This window comes from Paramisgurnus dabryanus, chromosome 20, assembly GCF_030506205.2.
Source record: "Paramisgurnus dabryanus chromosome 20, PD_genome_1.1, whole genome shotgun sequence".
Lineage (NCBI taxonomy): Eukaryota > Metazoa > Chordata > Actinopteri > Cypriniformes > Cobitidae > Paramisgurnus > Paramisgurnus dabryanus.
This window is the reverse complement of record NC_133356.1, coordinates 28,509,610-28,531,739: the sequence shown is the minus strand read 5'-3', so window position 1 is coordinate 28,531,739 and position 22,130 is coordinate 28,509,610. Positions and strand designations below refer to the sequence as shown.

Here is a 22,130-nt window from a genome sequence, read left to right as displayed (position 1 = left end):
CTGAAGTGGACAGCTTAAGTGAGGAAGACAATGATTATAAATTTGTTAATACTGGTAGTATCATCTGAAGCCTTATAGCCTAAATGTTACATAAACCAACCACAATAAATCAGATAGATTAAGTCATATGAAGTCTGACAGAAAGAAATAGTAGCAAACTGTATGTTTTTGGGAGCACATGAAGGTAAATAAATAACTTTCGTTCAGGATAACTGCACTGATCAGGTTAGTTAAGTTGAGGCCACTGAGCTAGATTAGAAATTAACTGTGTTTTTTTTTCATTCCGGGTTCACATTTCCTCCTCTCACTAACTCTGTCACAAAGAGATGACCATGCAACCAGACACTCGGTGTGGGTACAACTGGTTATACAATCCACCTTCAAAACCTTAGACTGTTGCTGAAGAAAAAACAGCTGTCATTCACATCAAGCCTTTAATACATTATTCACAAGTCCACTGTGCCACAGCAACTTCTAATGGATAGGTTTTATTTATACTGTTAGACATGAACAATACCAATAAATAAGTTTAAACTATCTCAAGTTGAGGCATGTTGTCAGATTTCTTGATTTTTTATTGGACAAATTAATGCTTAAATGTTTTTGTATGTCACATTTTATGTTTTTTTATATATGAAATCTGGCAATTTCATGCATGTCTGTGTTACATTGACTTCCATAGCAGGAATAAAGAATACTATGGAAGTGAATGGGGCTCACTCACATTTCTCAAAATATCTTCTTCCGTGTTTATCAAAACAAAGACATTTATACAGGACTGTAACAACATGAGGGTGAGTAAATGATGACAGAATTTTCATTTTTGTGTGAACTATCCCTTTAATGACAGGTTCCACTGTGACAACTTACCCCAGTGTGATAACATGCCCCTCTTTGGGGCAACATGTGTGTTTTAATGTGCATAACACTGGTAACATTAAATATCATTTTTGTAAGATAAATGCTTTTATAAGAAGAAAACATTAAACCCACCCCAATACATACTAGTGTCAAAATTCATTCACAAAATGTGATATTCACTGTTCAACAGCTCCTGGCTCGCCCATTTTTCCCTTACAGCCAATCCCACGCCATCATTCGTCAAGCGGATTACCTAAAGCCTAGAAGGAAGAGATGTTCCCGCAAACCAGATAGCTGTTTGGGTTATAGTGATGATGGTGGATTAAGTGAGTACAATTCAATACGCGTGTCAGATAGTGCGTGTCCATAGTAACAGCACCTACAAACGCACCATCATCGTATTTACCTCAATGCTGCAAATGCTGAAGCACTGAGAAACCTCGAGCCTTTTAGGAGACTAAACGCTGAGATAATCGCACCACACCTTTTCCAAGCCTGTATCTGGTGCTCATAAACGCTCCCTTAGCATCGGGTGTGTGTGGAAAAATTGCGCACCGATGCTGTTTTCTCAGGGGGACAGTCGATGGCCAATGATGTCAGTGACGTGGAGACAACGGAGCATCTGAGCATTAACTTCAACAACTGCTGCTGAGCTTTCATTTACGAACCAGCTATTCATTCATCTATCGTGTCGATATAAAACAGACTGCGTTGTCGTTGTGTGCTCGAATGATGTGATCTACAACGTTGGAGAATATTAACGTAGGGCGCGTGGATGCGTAATGCTGTCCGGCTGGCCCGTTAGTCGAACCTGACACCATCGACATGCTGCCGGGCTCGATACAGATCACGGGAGAGGCGCTGTCTGCGGCTGAGATCAAGGATATATGTGAAAGTCTGAAGGAGAACAGTGTGAGACTGCTGTCTGTACGCGGCTGTCAGCTGTCCGATCGAGACTTCGGCCGCGTGTGTCGTGGCGTGGCAGAGTCTCACTCTCTCGCGCAGTTAAACCTGAACCTCGGCGTGGTGTCCACCATCGGACGGACGAAGCAGCTGGCAGATGCATTAAAAGCTAACAGATCCATTCAGACCTTATTGTAAGTTCATTCTTCTCAAGCCCTCTTCGATTGTTGTTTGATGACACGCATTGTAATTACTTATACATAAAGGGATTGTTCACCTAAAAAAATGCTATTTTATCATCATTTGCTCACGCTTAACTTGTACCAAACCTGTATAAATATATTTTTATTCTGCTGAACACAAAGGAAGAAGAAAAATAGCCTACTATGGAACCCAGTGGTGCTTCAAAAATGTTTGTTTGTAAACATTGCTCAACATTTCTTTCTTTATGTTCAGCAGACATACATGTTTGATACAATTGTAGATAATGAAACATGTGAAATAAGTTTCCATAGACTTGGACCAAAGGAGCTTAGAAATATCTGATAGCTGTCATTGGGCCGGTACCCATTTAAAAGGTCCCAATATTTACCTAAAAGGGTAGATGTGTATACATTTGGTACCAATATGTACCTAAGAGGTACTAATATGAACTCTATGGGGTGGTTTCCCGGACAAGGCTTATTCTAGTTCCAGATTAAAATGCATGTTTGAGCTGCCTTAATTTCAAAATATCTACTGGCATATCTTCAGTGCCCTTGTTTTGTCTCAAGATGTACACCAGTATTAGTTTTTGTAAGGTTTGTTTGTAAAAAAATCTACTTAAATGTTCTAATATAAATAAAACAGTCCTGGATTAATCTAAACTCTGTCCGGGAAACTGCCCCTATAGGTGCTTTTGTGTACTTTTTGAAAGGGTGCCGCCCCAGTGCCAGCTAAGGAACATTTTTTTCTGACAGTGTAGTGCCTTTGGATTTGACTTGGACCAGAACCTAGAACTTTTAAGATACCACCTGGTTTCATATCTAGGATGTAAGCAGCATCTTTAGCATACATTAACATTTGAAAATATGGGTGTCCAGCATCAGAATTTTAAAAAAGTCCTTGAAGCCAATTATTATTTTTTTGCACATATAAGATTGAGGTCTGAACTTACCATTACCATTATTTTTAGAGGATTTAAAAAATATTTCCTATAGAATTATTTCATTTTTTTAGATTATCATTATCAAAAATTATCATTACAGCAACATGATATTACATCAAATATATGCATTTACAAACTCATGTTTCGGGAATGAGAACTAAAAAGTTGTCTAGGTTCTATGACAAACAAAATGTTTTATTTTATCTGGAGAGAAAAAGTAAGAACTGCTTACCTGGTAGCCATCTTGAGTGTCATCACAGTCAATTATGTCCCTTCCAACTAATTTTTTTTTGAAAATGTTAGTTCCTTGAGGGCTTAAACCAGAGATGGGACCAAGTCACACATGTGCAAGTCTCAAGTAAGTCTCAAGTCTGAACCTTCAAGTCTCAAGTAAGTCCCAAGTATTTTTTTTCTTGGGCAAGTCAAGTCGAGTCGAGTCACAGGCTATGTCAAGTCAAGTCCTGTAATAGTTCAAGTCAAGTCCAAGTCAAGTCACCTTATTATTTTAATTTTACCTGCAGAATCTGATCTATAGAATATAAAGATATAAAGAAATACTCATGTTCAGTAAAACACATCATGGAATCAGACAAAATTGTAATCTCTTCCGTTTGCGTGCCTACATTTGAAATAACGAACTTGAGCGCACAATAGACGTGATATGTGAACCGGCCCTAACATTGTAGAATCCAGTCATTTTTCTCTGTGTGTGTTCAGGTGGCAAACTTAGACACAGTAGCCAAGTCTCCTACCGCTCAGATCAAGGGAAGTATTTTTTAAAAAATAAATCAAAATTATTTTGCCCACATTTGTCCCCAACACGGTATGATGAGGGTTAATGGCTACTTTAGCTATTATTACATTAGCTAACTACCAACTAACCTTCAAATGACGGACGATTTTCCGTGATTTTAATGTTGCATGTCTTGCAACGCACTGTTCGTCTTTTGCCATCTTGTTGAAGCTAAAAGTGATGACCCCCACTACCCCTCCGGCTGACATGTTGATATCTGATCTAAGTGGGCGTGGTGTGCGTAAGGTACGAGAGGGCATGATTGATGATAGTGTCGTGATTCAGTCATGAAAACGCCATTCTCAGCCTGTGCTCCAGCTGGGTCAACTTTATTTTTTTAAATAGTTTATATATTTTATATTCAAACTGAAAACATGATGTGATTAACACTCAAGTCATTCAAGTCATCGTGTCTCAAGTCAAGTCAAGTCCCGAGTCTTTAACTTCCAAGTCTGAGTCAAGTCTCAAGTATTTTATTTTTTGTCAAGTCAAGTCACAAGTCACAAAAATAGCGACTCAAGTCGACTCGAGTCCAAGTCACCAAGTCACAAGTCCCCATATCTGGCTTAAACAATGATTGAAAATTGTTGCGGAGGATGAGTAAATTGGTCTTGGACACATTTATATTCCTTATTATTGTCTCTACATTTACCAATGATCACCAAACACCACATGTTTCTTTACTGTAAATGTTTATAGTATAACATGCACTGAAGCGTCTTATTTTTTTTTTAGATTTTTTAATTTTCCATGTCAAAGAACCCAAATCCAGTCATGGACACATTGCGGTAATGAAAGTTTTTCCCTTAAATGTGGAAAAAACAACAAAATTGGTTTGTATGATGTCATTTGAAATCATGTGCAAAATTGTATATGAAGAGATGTTTGTAACTGTATGGTTCTTATTTTGATAGCATTTACTTTTATTATCAAAATGTTTCATGACAACTAATAAGTCCTTTTTCAAAATTAAATGTTTATAATTTACAGAATTAAACTGTTTAACTATTGTCAAACTTTGTTTTGTCATCTGAGCAGTGCTCTTTATTTATTTTCCTTTAAATGAGCTGTACGTATAGGTTTTTGACTGCTATTAAAAATAAAAAATAAATACTATAAAACAGAGGTTTTCAATTCTGGCCCTCAAGATCCACTTTCCTGCAAAGTTTAGCTCTAACCCTGATCAGGGGTTAACCCATAGACTGTAAAAAAGATGGACGACGCCTGTTCACTCTCTTCCATTGGTGAAAAGTGAAGCTGCAAGTGTCCCGATATGGCGCTGACATCTTGGGTCTTGAGTCTGCGCACTTCGGGATTTCGGGACCAGTCATGCGCACTAGTGAGCAGGAAGGGAAGCCGCGAAGTCAAAACCCCGCCCTCGCTCTCGTAGAATGCGCATATCACACGATATCACAGCTTTCAATCATGACGTGACACCACCGTTTTTATATCATTAAATAACTAACTAAACACAAACCTATTTTAAAAACAAACATTTGAATTTACATTAGCGTGATAAAAACTACAGTAAATGACAGAAACCAGCTTCGTAAAAAAGATAATTGAAGTGTAATTAATTTTTTTAGTTGGTCCCAAGTCCCATTGAATAACATGGGGAGGCGGGGTTTATGACCTATACTGGGACCAGTCACTGGGGGGGGATCGAGACGTTTTGGCTTCACTTTTCAGGGCTTGTGCGGCACGCTTGGGTTAACCTGATACAGATTGAGTACAAAAAATCCACACGAGCTGGTTTATAAGTTGCAGACAACCAAAAACATTGAAAATGAAAAATTTGCAGATAAACTTGCACTTTCCATTGTCATTTGCGCTCCTGTATGTTTTTGGCAACCCGAAAGGGGAGCAGTAAAACAACGTCTGGTTCTTTTCGTCTTGATTCTGTTTCCATATTTACATTTATTTATTGAGCAATCATTTAATATTTTATAAAGTGCAGTTTACAAAGCCATGTTTCCAAGTAGGACTAGAGGTTAAGCTATAAGGTGAATTACATGAAATAGTTTTTTGGCCAATAAATAAGCAACATACTGTGGAAAACTGCATCTCTGTGCACTTTTTCTTTCTATGTCCTTATAGTCTACATGGGAGTCCACTTTTGGATACAGGACTGGTCACTCTGAATGGAGCTCTTTCCACTCACCCCTCACTGGTGTCCTTGGATTTGGGGGACTGCATGCTGGGAGATGAAGCTGTACGGCTCATTTGTGGTATGCTGCCTCCGGACGGAGCCAAATCGGGTAAAGCAGCGCACCTTAACCAGTAAATAGTGTTTATGATGGTATTATTACAGAAGCCTGTTTAAAACATCGATGCACATTCACAAATCCAAAAAAGAAACGGGTTGAGAAATCAACATAAAGCATTACATTTTCACCCTTTGTGTACATTTGGATACAATCAATATAGCAAGACATATATACACATATATATATATCAAAATATATACGTTTAGAAGTAACGCATTTGCAAGAAAGGCGAAACAAGAAAGTACAGTGACACAAAGGCAGAGGAAGATGAGGACAACGCAAGATGTGAAAATACATCAGACATGAATATTAAATGTAATTGTGTGTGCTTTGTCTGCAAAGGAGTCCTTTATCAGCACCACACAGCACTGCTTTTGAAATCCCTGTATAGAGGGATCGTCCACCCATTTTCCTCCTAGATGGTTCCAATTTTACTTTAATTCCAAATGGGAATGGATAATATATCATTAAACCCATATCAACCAAAGTATGGACTTTATGGACCATATCACACACAGAGGCCTTTAACTGTATGCACTATTATCTTTATTGTTTGGCTGTTTATGGATTCCTAAAATGAATAAATCTTAGCAGGTCGCAGTACTTCATAATGAATAATATGTTTGTTTATGTGGGCAATAATACTGCACAGGTCTCAAGGAGCTCACACTGAGTGCCAACCCAGCCATCAGTTCTCAGGGTTGGGCTCGACTGGCCATCGCCGTCGCTCACAGCTCACAGTTACGGGTCCTCAACCTCGACTACAATCCATTAGGTGAGCAACCACACATTAATTCTCAGTACTAAGGTATAGACCGATATGCATATAAATTGTCGACAAGTTGATCAGAGACTTATTCCAGGCAAATTGCATGAGCGCACACAAACAGTTTTATTTTACTCAACAGACAACATCAATCTTGGCTTCTCATTATAACATTTTTATCAGTGATGTGCTCAGGAAATGCTTTTCTTTGAAAATGTGTGTGTGTGTATACAGTATTGTGCAAAAGTCTTAAGCCACCATTAGATTTGTTGTTTTTGCAATGGTATAGTGATCATATATAATTATTTCTAGTTATAGTTATTATAAAGAGTTATTAGAATAAAACCAAATACAGGACATTTGTATTAAGTATTAAAAACAGCATGGACTGCAGGACCTAAATGAAATTAAATCCTAATTTCTAATTTTAATCGAATGACTTCAAGACTGATGCCTGAAGAAGACATTTAGTTCTGAAATTGTTTTATAATTTTGTGTACATATTTTCTGTATTTTCTGTTTATATCTTAATAAAAGGAGTGAAAATAGATGTGGGTGGACATTATAATTTTGCTAAAACAACAAAGCTGATGGTGGTGTAGGGCAGTGGTTTTCAAACTGGTAGCCGGGACCACCAGGGGGGCCGCGAGATGCTGCCAGGGGGGCCCCAGTTTTATGACATTTTATGAAATACATAAATTTTTCAGGAATTCTGTGTAATTAAACCTAAAAAAAATAAGGCTACTAACCAAAAGCACTACTTTTTTGTATAATTTAATGTTTTTTATTTAATTAAAATGTTGAGTTTTAGACAGTTTTTGTCACAAATTTTCTTTGGGGGGCCGCGAAGGAATGCACCATACACAAAGGGGGGGGGGGGGGGGGGGGGCACGCTGAAAAAGTTTGGGAAACACTCGCGTCATTTCTTCACCGTTTTGCCGTAGGTCCGGAAAGCTGTTTTTTTTTCCTGTAATGCATTGTGTTTTTGGTTTCATGTGTTACAGTACTGATCAATCTACAGGTTATTTTGTGCTGTAACACATCCTTAAGTTTGACTTCTCAGAGTTTTTTTCAAATTAAAGTAAATTGTGTTTAAATTTAAGGAGTTCCTGTCAGGACGAAAGTAACACTTGTTACTTTTGTCCGGCTTCTAAATTAAATTAAAATTGATATTATTCTTATTTGATTTATTTTCATTTTCATGTTGTTCAAACTGTTGAATTTTTTTATTTACAACAATTTAAGTTTGTACTGTTGGTTGCTTTTGAAACATTTGACGAAACTGAAATTTAAAATAAAAATATATTTTCATTTTTTTTTTTTGCAAAGGTAAACTACAAAATATGTTTACAGTTATATATTTACAAGGTCATAGTCATGTATATTAACTCTTTCACCGCCAGCGTTTTTTAAAAAAGTTGCCAGCCAGCGCCAGCGTTTTTCATGATTTTCACCAAAGTTTAATGCCTTCCAGAAAATTTTCTTCTTTAAATAAATAAACATGCAATATACCAAATGAAAGAACAGACCCTCTGCTTTCAAACAAAAAAAAAACCGTTTCATCCTACCTTTAGTGGTTCTTTTGCAATCAGCTTTTGAATATGGGTAGGTTTCTGCAAAAACACCATATTTTCAGCAAAAAGCAAAAATAATTCCATTTTTGTGACGGACTTTCATAGAGATCCCATTCAGAGCGATCTTTAAAACAGACACGGACATGCAGCAGCTTGCCATAGGGCAATACTTCCGGTTTTAAAAAGTTGCGGAAGGGCGCCACCTGGTGGAAAATAGCGGTATTGCGGAAAGTCGGAAAATCTCGTCATTGGCGGGGAAGCGTTTTCTCTTAATTGACGAGATATCTCGTCAATGGCGGGGAAAGAGTTAAAAAAAATGTAACACAAAAATCTGTCTTTCACTTGGTATTGATAGACCACACTTTTTTTCCTGACCTGACCACAGCAAAAATATCTCTCTGTCTCAAACATAATCTTTTAAAATGAAGTTATATATATATATATATATATATATATATATATATATATATATATATATATATATATATATATATATATATATATATATATATATATATATATATATATATATATATATATATATATAGCTGACCATTGCTCCCTGTGAATCAAAATGTCACCCAAGCGTACAAATTTTGCTGTGAGAGAAATGCTTGGTTTGCGTTTTTAAAATCACAAGAATGTCAGTTGCACCCGGACTTCTTTGTTTCAATTGATCCCATTGGTTGTGATTTTCCAGGGGATCAGATTGCAGGAATGTTGGCTGTCGCTGTTGCCTCCAGCAGAACTCTGGAAGTTTTGGATTTGGAGGGAACTGGACTCACCAATCAGTCGGCACAGGTACATTCAATTCATGCCGTTTTATATCTTTGTGTCAAACAAATTTGACGTTTCTTTACCATTTCTTTAGCCTATTTACAGTTTACCCAGAAATTAAAACTTGGTCATACTCACCTTTATGCTGTTTCAAACCTTGACTTTGTTCAGTTTTTCTTCAGTGATTTTTTTCAAAGATTGTAAGATCTGTTACATCAAATAAACAAAGAAATCATATTGAAATCTTTCACTCCAAACACTAAACTGTGATGCAAGCATGGAGAGACTTACCTCAATTTCTGAGAGTATAATCACTTTTATTGGCCATTATCTGATTTATATCGATGAATTATGTGTAGGCTCATACAGGAATGCTTAATGCGTGTAATGCAATCTGTGTAATGAAAGGACATAGCACATGTTCAGTTCATCATATAAGCATATTATACACCAGATGAGTAATCCTAAACCTTTTCCAGTTACCACCTGAAGAACAAAACGGCACTGTCGGGGAATAATAGATTATGCACAAGACATACAGCATTACCTCAGTTCCCGTAAAAGCTTTCAATCTTCCCTGTTATCTTGGAAATCACATACTTGCCGTTTCTCAATTTCAAGGATACTTCCTTGGCAGGACTAGTCCTTACAAGTCACTTCCTTCAGAGGCTAGGCGAGGCTCCTCTTAAGCATTCGAAGAACACGTTAAATGGAACAGGCTAGCAAGTGCACGTTATTGCGTCATTGCGTCAGTGAAAGGTGTGCTTTCAGTGCTGCGCGCATAGGATTGTGGGTGATTTCAGCACACGAAGAGCGCGAAGGATACACTTATGCATCCTTTCCTGTACATGGGATATTTCTTGAACGAAGGACTCAGTCCTTGGCTGAAATTCCGAGGATCCTCGACATTGGAACAGTCCTTCGACGGACGTCGATGACGTAGCATCCTTGAAATTCTGGCTTCCGAGGATCCTTCCTTGACATTAAGAAACAGCTACTGACAAAGGGAGTTTATTTAATCCTCATGTTCCTCCACTAGAGGGCAAAATTATACAATAAAATACTTTGCACTGAATAAAAAAGCTCAGTCTGCACTGCTGTGTGTGCACCCCTTATAATGCCTCCAATTACAAATCTGATCCTTTGTTCTTAAAAGGCTCTTATGTATGTATGTATGTATATCAGCCATGGGACCTCTGCGATAACTTCCTCTGTGTCTCTCTATTAATGTCTGCCAGTCACACAAAGTCACTTGCATATGGTTATGATGCATATTAAAATAAAATAAAAAATATATATATAATCATTGGGTTGCTAACAAAATGCTCTATTAGTTGGGCCACAGGAACACTAGTTCCTATATATAGGATTTTATAGTGCATTAAAAGATATTGTTTTTTTCAGTATGAGTGTTCCCTGGGATCAAACCTGTGACCTTTTGTGCTGCTAACTCAATGCTATATCAGTTAAGCCACAGGAACGCTATAATGTACACAATTTATAAATCTATAATCTTACACCAGGTAACACTTATTACACCAATGACATATTTTCACCTCATAGTCCCAGCTAAGTTGAAGCATTAAGATGTCATTGTCTCCGCAGGGAGTCAGAGGTGAGGGAGAAGTCTCTGTAATTACACCAACATCTCTGATCTTCATACACCAGACTTCCAGTGTAACTTAAGTCACACATCAGGGTTTTTCCTGGCTGAAAATGAGGTGGAAGTGGTGCGATCCTGATGTACGCCATGGCTTAACAAAAGCAACATATTTTTATTAAAGGTCCACTGAGCTTTAGCAGCAACTAGTGGTGAGACTGTGAATTGCAATCAACAAAACGCGTAGTGAAGCTACAGTACAGTAGCCACAGTACAGTAGCCACCACAGGACAAACGCGCTTTATAATGCAGTTTGTCCGTTTAGGGCTACTGTAGAAACATGACGGTGTGAAATACATTTAATTTCACTTGTTTCAACTTAAGTTTTCAGAATTCTTTACATGAGATCTTAAATATGTTATTCCTGTGTGTTTGTTTGTGTCTCCGTGTTCAGGTCTTCCTAGACATGGTTGAGAACTACCCCACCAGTTTGCGCGTGCTGGTTCTATCTGAGAACGACATCAGCCCGGAGCTGCAGCAGCAAATCTCCGATCTGCTTTCAGAGGGAGAAGAGGAAGAAGATAAAGACGGAGAAGCCCGCGGTAGCTCCGTAACGCCCAGGGATAAAGGCGCCTGGGTTCCTCACAGCAGTAAGGGCTGACCCAGTCTCTCACTCTCTCTCTCTCTCTCTCTTTCTCTCTCAGCCTGTTCTCTCTGTGCTTCAAGACTGTTTCATTTAGATTTCCATCTTTTCTTCCTTTCCCTTTTTCTGTGTGGATGACTGTCCTGAAGCAACTGCTTCTAAGAGGCTGAGGCACAAGGGAAGTACAGAAACTCACATTTCTCATGCAATATTTAGGCGAGATCATGTACTTATGAAATAGAACGGCCAGGTTGTGAATTGTTCTCTGTCCTGTATATTCTGAAGTTTTTAGATGTAAGATTAGAATTTAAAGAGACAGTTCCCCCAAAAATGAACGAATCTGTTATATCCCTCATGTGGTTTCAAATCATACATTTGTAAAAAAAAAATTTCTCAAAAATGGCTGCTGACTTCTTGCACCGATGACATCATTTGAAGCCAGAGTTTGTGCAGTAGTGATCATGAGATGGTGCCACTGTATCAAGGCCCCGCCCACTTTCAACATTTAATTTAATCACAAACGCACAAATCAATTTGTTAATCACATCTAATAATCAGGATAAACCAAACTTATTAGAAAAAACATTTAAAGGGGACATATCATGAATATCTGACTTTTTTCATGTTTAAGTGCTATAATTGGGTCCCCAGTGCTTTTATCAACCTAGAAAATGTGAAAAAGTTAAACCGAGTAACTTAATTTTGATAAACCATTCTCTGCAAACATGTAAAAAATGTGTCATTAGCCTCTTTCATACAGTAATTACGGTAAATTACCGTGAATTTACCATAATGAATTTACCAGTAAATACAAAAATGTGCTGTTTACACATGCAGTGAGGTTTCGTCTTTTTACCAGTAAGATGTCATTCAAACATCAGTATCAAAATACCGGTAAACTCGGGGGGAAAGCTTATCTGTGGCACGCGACCGGTGAGCTCAGTGTTGTTTTTGTAAACAATGACGGGTTATGTCTTCATATCCACGGTCCGTATTTTGATGTTTTCACATCTGTGGCAAACGCTGATGTTCGCGAAGTTGCTTGTGACCAAACAACATTGCGTTAGGCGGCGTCAAACGAAACCTGCGTCTTAAACAGCAGTACTGTTTCCACATTAGGCTTTAGGGTGTGCAAAAAAAAGGGTGTGCTAGGGACGTCAGCAATTTGGCAAATAGATGGTAAGCTGTTTTAAACAACTTTGGTGAAGAAATGTGGATGTTAACTTCAGGTGTGCTCAACGACAGCGTGTGTGTGGAAAAATCCGTAAACAGTGTGGGGGTAAACGCGTCATCTGTATCAAAACGTTATGATTGGCCTGAAGCTGTCCGCGCGGTCTGATGCCGCTAATCTATATATTTTATTCACACATAGCACTAACTGGTAAATTACTAGGAAATCTTACAACCTCTCTTACTGGTAAATTGGCAGAACTGATTTACCGGAAAGGTTCTGTTCACTTCACACATGACCTATTAACTGCAATTTACCAGTAAATTATCGGTAAAGACTGTATGTGTGAAAGGGACTATTGAAATCTCTCCTTGTGATGTCAGAAGGGGATAACACCGCCCCTTAATCTGTACTATCCAATCATGGAACTGCAGAGATCAGCTCATTTCCATTTTAAAGGACACACCCAAAACGGCAGATTTTTGCTCACACCTACAAAGTGTCAATTTTAAAATGCTATAATAAATTATCTATATGATGTTTTGAGCTAAAACTTCACATACATAGTCTGGGGACAAAAAAATTATTTTACATTTTTAGAAGTCTTGTGAAATGTCCCCTTTAAAGGTGCAGTGTGTGATTTTTAGAAGGGTCTCTTGACAGAAATGCTAAATATTATACAAAGCTATTTGATCTGGGGTGTATAAAGACCGTTCTTTATGAACCGTTATGTTTTTATTACCTTAGAATGAGACGTTTTTATCTACATACACCGAGGATCCCCTTACATGGTCATTTTGTGCCACCATGTTTCTACAGAAGCCCTTAACGGACAAACTTTTTTACTAAGTTGTCTCAGACGATGACATGTTTGTCTGGTGGTGGCTAACGTAGCTTCTCTGTGCGTTTCAAAAGTGAGCATTGGACTAAGCCGTTGGTTGCAATGCGCAACCATCACACTGCACCTTTAAACGTACTTCAGTATGATGCGATATAATTAACTCTTTAACCACCAGTGTTTTTTTAAAAGTTGCTTTCTTAAAACAAAAAAACAAAAACATTTCATCCTTTTTTCATTAGGTTTCTTCAAAAATTAAAATTTTGAGGACAAAGCTGAGATAATTGCATTTTTGTAATTTATTTAAGATCAGATTCAGAGCGATGATCACAGAGAGCTTTTACTGTTTTTGGATTAGTGAATGCTCCATGTTTAATAAATTGGGAAAAAGCGCCACCTAGTGGAAAATAGTGGAACTTTGGCTTGTTGTAAAAACTCGTCATTGGCAGGGAAAGACTTAAAATCACAGAAACCATCTCTGCCAAAAATGTATTTAAAGTGTAATTTAATTAAGTTTGGCTCACATTCCATTTGTTTACATGGAGAGGGCGGGGCTTTATGACCTTTGCTGCAGCCAGCCAACAGGGGGCGATCAAAATGTTTTAGCTTCAATTTTAAGACGCATGTGGCACCCCATTCCAAACCTGTATGACTTTCTTTCTTCTACTAAACATAAAAGGCTAATGGGTCTGTCATGCTAAATATAAAAAGCTTTTCGAAGATTTGAATCAATTGAACCTATTGCTGCGCAAAATGAAGCGTTAAAACACCAAAGACGCTGACAACAGCTGCGGGTCAAAATAGTGGCAACGAAATCTATGCCCAAACATTTTGCAAATATGTTTAAAAAATCATAAATATTAATGTTATTGTGGTATGCCAATTGTTATTTACATATCATAGACCTTTTCAAATTCTCAAAATCAAATGAGGGGCAAACACAATAGACATATTTTATTTTATTAACATTCATGATGAAACTGACTGACCTGAAATTGGTGAAACCATAGTAGACACTGATTCATGAGTTCACTTTGAGGTCAACACCCCCATCAAAGTTTCGAAACACATAACATTGAAATGACATAACGAACCCTTGTTTGCTAAAATTATGTGTGTGTGTGACCCTGCCTGTGAAAACCAAGCTGAAGGATTTGGAAGAACATGAGGTTGAATAAATATTGAGATTTCATTTTTGGGTGAACCGTGCCTTTAAGAAAGACTCTTTAGTAGACAAAGACTAGGTGTTCAAAGGTATAACCTCTTCCTGTCCTCTTTATGATTGTTAATTTGAAACATTTACCAAATTGTCTCTGACCCTTCCAGACTCTTCCAGCGCCCAGATGGTCCTGATGTCATCAGGACTGGGTGAGAGCTATTTGGCAGAGACAGAGATGTGATACAGGAGCTGCCTATGTTTTATGCTTGCACTGTACGACTACTGCAAGACCACCAGATAGTGTGTAACCTCTCACACCGCATGACCTGTAGCACTTAGCGCAAGACAGCTGGAACAAAAACCTTAAACACCAAGTGACTTATACTACGCAATAGTGAATTATTTATTTTCCAGATGTACAGTCTATTTATAAATGAATATTTAACCAATACCAGTATACTCTGATAGTTCAGCTGTATAGGGTTGATGTGATGGCCTGATGTCTGAATAAATCAGTTTACATCTTTTTAAATGGGTTGTTGTATTTTGTTTGTGTTTGTGTGTGTGTGTATCACATATTCAGACAGGTAAAATAGTGTCAAGGATTACTGCATGTGTACAAGTGTAAGTTTTTGTTAAGAGATTCAAAACAACACAAGATGTTGTGTTTAACAATAACTTATTGTCTCCGGTATGAAGGTGGCTTAGGATTTTGTTTTTGGTTGTATGTTTGTCTATTTTACTCAAAAGCTGGGGTGATTCAGGGAGGGCAGGGGGGCCAGACCCCCAGTGTCATCAAGCTTGGCCCCACTCTGCCCCCCCTTCCACAAATTTGGAATCGTATCACAACAAACAATTTTGGGTGCTATGTGCAGTTTGTCCTGTGGTGGCAGCAATGAACAACTAATTTATTGTGCCATTAACTTAACTGCAAGAGCAAATGACTCAATCAAGTGCACAGTGTTCCCAAGTCTGCTGTTTTCCACTCATCTTTATCTGCTTTATTAAAGCGTAAAGATCTTATTTATGAATCAGACTGTGTTTTTAATTACTTGTATATAGTCATTTTTGGGAAGAAACTGTGAGTAATGCATAAAAGTGAATGTAAAATATGTATTTTAGGTATGGGAGTGGGCTATTTTTGGGCTGGTTTTTGACCTGGCAACCCTCAGACCAAGTAACATGCAGGCACCACAAAATATGAGAAGATTAGCAGGGATTAAGAGATGCAAGCTTTGTTCAGACCGCTAGCGACTAACAGTGGTAGAGCGAAATATCTCAGTAATTTCAATGGAAGTGTGGCAACTTGCAGCTCATGAGCGACAGTGACTGTTAGCAATGGAGGTGGACATGTCCAATTACACGATTGATGAGTAACTTTTTAGAGCAACTACCAATAAAGTCCTTTTCACACAGACTTTACGGAAAATACACGGAAAATGCATCTGGGATTTGTCCAGGATCATCTGATTTTTGGTTCATTCACACTGCCAATGATTTTCCGGAATCTGTACATGCATTCACACAGGTACCGTAAAGATCCCATAAAACCACATGGTGTGTTTAAAGTCCTACAATTGGTAGTTTTTTTTTCTTTGCAGTGTCTGAAGTTTACTTATTATCCGTTATTTCTCTTTATTCTTTTATGCTGGTGAATGATCTCAGCTTCAGGGTGGATATTTCATGAGCTCCACGATCTCTGCTTCATTGCATTTCTCATCGTGATTGTTAATGTGCATTTAAAACCCCTGTTTTAAAGAGCGGAACGATGTATCTTGTTGCGATGGCACGTGTGCATTTTTGTTTATTATGAGCTTATGTGATGAGCAATTCCTTTATGCTGTTGAATGATCTCAGCTTCAGCATGGATAGTGACGAGCTCCCTGATTCATGCTTCAGTCCAGTTTGCTGACATTTCTTGTCGTGTATGTATGCAAATCCTTCATTTTAAAGAGCTGTACCATAACTTTATTGTTACGAAAAACAACTTTTTAATCAAATTATATTGTTTCTTCATGCAATGTTTGGAACGGCCCATTTTACTTATGAAAGATATATTTTATAACAATGGGCGAAACTTTGCTTCCCATCTTTCTTAATAAAGGACAAAAGGAGCTGTTTTTTTTACAGAATTAACTCATTTTCAAATCAAATTTTACACTGCTCTTATTTTCATCATGCACTTTTAATAAATGAGTCAATAACTCAGAAAAAGTAGTGTGAATATCATTACCAATGGCTCTATCGTTTGTTTATTTCTGCATCTGTAAGTAAGTTATTTCCTATGCAGAAATATTACTACTACTAGTTTATCAGGGTAATGATGTCGCACTGCTATTTTTTAAACACAACTGTATGATTAGAAATGTTAGTACAAGGTGTTTTGAAATGAAGGCAGCTCAAACATGCCTTTTTGTCTGAAAATAGGATAAGCCCGGTCTTGGAAACCTCCACTAAATAGTCCAAATGATCAGACTCATTCCCAGAACCGGTCAAAAACTACACATTTGTACCCAAAGGTTGCATTCAATGTCTTTATTATTATATACAGCACTTGATTTACAGGCCTAAAATTTTGTAGCTATACACTCATATCTTAAAATAAAGAGGAAATTGAAAAGCTCAACTGAAAATTGCATCATATAGTCCAAGAAATCCTGAAGTTGTCCTTGGGCCTCATTTATAAAATGCTGCATAGAAACCATCCTAAATTTGGTCTCACTTATCATTTCTCAAAAATGCGTTCGTGTGATTCATAGAAAGAATGCACAGAAAACATGCGTAGGCCTATATCTCGGACGTGGCGCTAAGCACTTCTCCACGTCAAAGACCTCAGTTTTTATAAATGTGAACTTTGCTGTGGATTTTTTGGATACGCACGCTTTATTAAAGAAGCCCCAAGACTAAAAGTACTTTGATATCTGTTGTTTACTTTCATGACTTTGATAAGCGGCTCTATTTGTGGCCAGGGATCAAATGTGGAAATGGACACCCAGTACGTCTATCCCCTCTCTCATATAGCAGCTGCCAGGAAAGGCAAATAAATGGAGATTAATTTCAATAATTAAAGATCTCTGATCAATCTAAAAGACCAAGACAAATGAAAGACCAGTTTTCAGTGGATAATGATTTGATGAATCTCATTCACTCTTTTCCTCCTGACAGGACAAAGACTTCAACATAATGAAATAGTCATTAGTCTAAACTCTACACAAATAAACTTGAAACTGAAATGAGATCTGATCTGGACAGGGAATGCAGAGAAGCGCTGGATAGGTCTGGAGTCACCTGCAAACAATATTAACCAGTAGCTTCATTTATCCAAACAAATTGTTCTAAAAATCCTTTGAAAGAGTTTGATCTGTTATGAAGACTTTCGGAAAAACACTGAATACATTTAGCCATAGAAGAACTATTTTTATCTGTACGGTTTCATGAAGAACCTTTAACATCCAAAGATGATTTCTGTTTCACCAAAGGATCTTTGCAACGGGGTTCTTTACACGGTAAGGAAAAGTTAAGAAAGAAATGTGACCCTGATCCACAAAACCAGTCATAAGTCACATGGGCAAATTTGTAGCAATTAGCCAACAATACATTGTATGGATCAAAATTATAATTTTTTTGCCAAAAAGTATTAAGATATTAAGTAAAGATCATGTTACATGAAGATATTATGTTAATGTTCTACCATAAATATATCAAAAATGTATTTATCATTAGTAATATTTGTTGCTAAGAACTTCATTTGGACAACTTTAAGGGCGATTTTCTCAGTATTTAGATTTTTACAATCTCAGATTTCATATTTTTGAATAGTCGTATCTTGGCCAAATATTGTCCTATCCTAATCAACTTTCAGATGATGTATAAATCTTAAAAAAAAAAAGACTGGTTTTACGGTCCAGAGTAACAAATGGTTCTTATACGGCATAACATTTCTTTTTAAGAGTATCATTACTGCTGGCATTAGTTGTGATAATAACAGTTCACAACTGTTGCAACACATATTCAACCAGGCAATAGCAAAGTCTTTTGACCAGCAGTGGGCACTCTTACATTAAAAATGTCCAGCAGTGGCCACAGCGACGTCATGTGACGCATCAAAAACAACACAATTATCCAATCAGTGCATTGAGATGATGCTCCCAAATAAAGGGTATAGACGCGTTTGATGAATAATTTATTTTTTTTGGTTAATCATATTTTTTACAAAAGTAACACACACAAATATCTGCTACAAATGGATATTTAAAGTTTATTTGTGAAACGTCTCATACAATTACACTAAAAGTTACCCCATAGTAGGCTTTCATTGTAATGGAGAGAGGGCTTGTTGTAACACTTGCTAAAAATTTTTATTTAATCACAAATAATTAAATGTTAGAGGTGAATATTGTTTGTACATGTGTCAATAATAGATCAATATCTATACATCCATCCATTTATGAACTTTCATCAATCCATCCTTGCATTTTGCATCTGTGTCTGTGTGTGGATATACAGGGCAGCACAATAAAGACATAAATGTCAATTATTTCCTCCGATATTGTATTGAGTTATCATTTTGACATGTTTCAAAATGGTGTTATGTTTTAGGTAACAAGAACTCAGAAATTGAAAAACTAAGCAATTTACCTTTAAATCTCTCTTTGTTCAGAATCTTAATGAAAACACATAAAAACTTCACAGATACACAAGAGATCATCTTTTGAGAGTAAGAGAAAAAGACCGAAAGCACAGATTGCTCGGTCCTGTGTATAACTGTATACGTAAAATAGCTGTGTTACAATTAACCCCGCGTTAGTGTGTGCCCCTACTGAATGTACTCTTCAATCCGATTAAGTTTAAAATAGCTTTATTTGTTTTAAAATATAAATCAGTTTACAAATTCAGAAAATGTGTCCAGTTTTAAGCCTTTTTTAAATTAAAAATTAAATGTTTACGGCACCTCTACATAACCAACAAAGCTTGCTTTGAGTAAAAAAAAAAAATTCTCATAAACAATAATAGAATAAAAACAAAATCCAAGGAATATAAGACATTGAGAAAGCACCATATTGTAGCAGTCAAACATGTAAGACTGGTGGACAGTTTGTAGAGTGCGCAATAAAGTCGACAAATTATACAATCAAATTATCCACATATGAAGGGCATAAAACTTACAGCCACCTTTATAATATTTACTCAAATTTCACCACTATAACGCATCAAGACATCTGTAAAAAAATGAAGAAGAAAACTTGAGCCCAACCAATGAACAGGGCCACATCCAGGACTCAAAGTGTTACAAACTAAGACTACGTTTACACATGGGCGGCTATTTTCATAAACGGACATCTCCGGTTTTAAAAATAACTTTGTGCACACATGTCAGTTTTCAGAAAAGTGTTCATTGACACGTACCCGTGTATATATGGTGTAACAAGAAGCTCAAGCCCACGTAAGCCAATCAGAATCCCGAAAACAGCAACGATTCCCTTCCTGTTATTCTTTTGAACAAGGTCGAATTTTTGACGTAAGTACGAGCTCTGACGCATACTGTGACGTTGGCTGCCTAAACATACGTTTGTCTCAGTTTACATGCAACTGTGCAACCGAAGATTTTTAAAATCTCCACTCTGGCCGGAGTTTTTTTAGAAAGAATCGGTTTCAGAGACGAGAGCCGTTTCTCAATATGCGTTCTTGTCTGTACTTGCGTTCTTGTGGACTTGTGAAACGTCATCAGTCGCGGCCCAAGTACTGTTCCAATTCAAAGTTCGCATCAAGCCCAAGTTCACATAAAATCCCCGGATGTGTTCTTGATCCGCCCATTTTATCGAGGATGCATCAGAGGAGACTTGTGTGGACTTATGACAGCGAAGTTTCCCAGAATGCATTTCGCGTCAGGAGTTCGTTCTTCCGAGTCTGAACTTGCAAGTTCGAACTACGAAGGACACAAGTCCGAGTTTGGCGTACTTGGTATTGAGAAACGGCTGAGGTCTCCGTTTGCGTGTAAACGAAGGCCGCAAACTAAGGGAAATGTCTCAGTTTTTCAAAATAAATTTATTTCAAAATAAATAAAAGACTAAGGCCTAGTCCACACGGACATGGGTATTTTTATAACCGTGACTTTTTTTACACGGCTCGGCCGTTCGTCCACACGGAAATGCAGTTTGACGTCACTGAAACCAAAGATTTTTGAAAACTAGGGATGCACCGATACCACTTTTTTGGAATACGAGTATGAGTACGAGTACTTGCATTTCAGTACTTGCCGATACCGAGTACTTAATAAAAAAACATGATTTAAATTTACAGGTAACGGCTTTAGTCATATAATTTAACAAAAAAAACAAAGGACTAGTTTTCCAGTTTGTTGTAAACTCTGCCTCTTTGGACAACACAAGAGGCATTAACCCCTTACACACCGCTCAAACATAGACATTTCTCAGACCGTGGTATCGATTCCAGGTATCGGGGGACTTTTAACGAGTACTTTAGAAAATGTGATATCGAGGCCGATACCAGTATCGGTGCATCCCTATTGAAAACCCCTGCTAGGGTGAGGATTTTCAGAAACGGCGGTTGCAGTGTTGTTGTGTAGACAGCAGTGATGTGCGGGTTGATCTGAAATGAGCGGGTGCCTGCGGTCACCCGCGGTTACGAGTCATCCAAAAATATTTTTTATGATATTCGAGCAACGGTCGGTTGGGTCGTTTGAAATTAAGATGCCAATTAACCATTTTAAACAATTACTACTTTTAAAAAATGCGGACAAGGGAGCGAGTCGGGTACATTAATTATTTTTTATTTTTTGTGCGGTCCGAGTTGCGGGCAGGTTAGTTGAAAACGTCGGTCGGGTGCAGGTTGTTTATATATTGACCCGCGCATCACTGGTAGACAGTACAACCGGGGTTTTTTTGCTTCTGATTAAGGCTTCTCATTGGCCAACATGGCTTTACGATTAGGGTTATATCACCGCCTGCTGGTGTGGCATGATCATGTGTTTTTGCGCTTTCATGTGTGGAGGGGATTTCATTTTAACCGCAGGAGAAAAAAAAATCAGGTTATAAAAATACCCGTGTGGACTAGGCCTAAATAAGTTCAAGAATGTCAACAAAAAAATTGAGTTGTGAATGAAACAGCATAGTCAAGAAAAAATACAAGACAAGATCTTGTTTTATTGAAATGTTTTGATTTATGAAAAGTGGCAATTTTATCCCAAACTGGTATCAGACTTGAAAGCAGGTATACTAAATACCTTATTTTCTTTTTTGCATTTCTTACATCTTTTCACTCACGGTGAAAGACCATAACATCACCAGGAACGAATATTGAAAAAAGAGGATAATTTGTGATTGATGTCGCCCTTTGATTGGTCAGAAAGAATAATTTAACATTCAATCCGAGTTGACATCTCACATCTTGTTACATGAGAAAGCTGGTCTACTGATAAACAAGCATTTTCAAAGGAGAAGGTGAATGAGAAGATAACACAAGCCTAAAAATTCCCCACTATGAAGACATAGTTAGTGTTTAATATTTGTTCGATTTTTAACTTGCATGACAAAGGGTCACCTTGGATTAAAGATGTCTCTGATGTGTGCAATTAAATCGGAGTTATCAAAGTTGCAGGAGACCAAAAGAAA

General features: G+C 37.4%; 1 protein-coding gene across 2 annotated transcripts; it reads left to right on the top strand.

Annotated features, from left to right (window-relative positions):
• The first annotated feature begins 912 nt into the window (after nt 1-912).
• On the top strand, nt 913-15,075 carry lrrc73 (leucine rich repeat containing 73). Of its 2 annotated transcripts, none has more exons than XM_065251290.2 (6): nt 913-1,958; nt 5,802-5,962; nt 6,624-6,746; nt 9,012-9,112; nt 11,143-11,338; nt 14,667-15,075. In XM_065251290.2, the coding sequence occupies exons 1-6, from the start codon at nt 1,687-1,689 to the stop codon at nt 14,738-14,740; spliced, it is 927 nt and encodes a 308-aa protein (XP_065107362.1). In that variant the 5' UTR covers nt 913-1,686; the 3' UTR covers nt 14,741-15,075. The 2 variants fall into 2 exon arrangements, with proteins under 2 accessions (XP_065107362.1, XP_065107356.1); XM_065251284.2 differs by having other exon boundaries at nt 11,481-15,067.
• Nucleotides 15,076-22,130: the final 7,055 nt, after the last annotated feature.

Bases quoted from the DNA above. Each gene is read 5' to 3' on its own strand.
- lrrc73 (XM_065251284.2), top strand. From the start codon at position 1,687: ATGCTGCCGGGCTCGATACAGATCACGGGAGAGGCGCTGTCTGCGGCT. The intron at 5,963-6,623 runs GTAAAGCAGCGC...AATACTGCACAG, and splicing joins TCCGGACGGAGCCAAATCGG to GTCTCAAGGAGCTCACACTG. The intron at 11,339-11,480 runs GTAAGGGCTGAC...ACTGTCCTGAAG, and splicing joins CGCCTGGGTTCCTCACAGCA to CAACTGCTTCTAAGAGGCTG.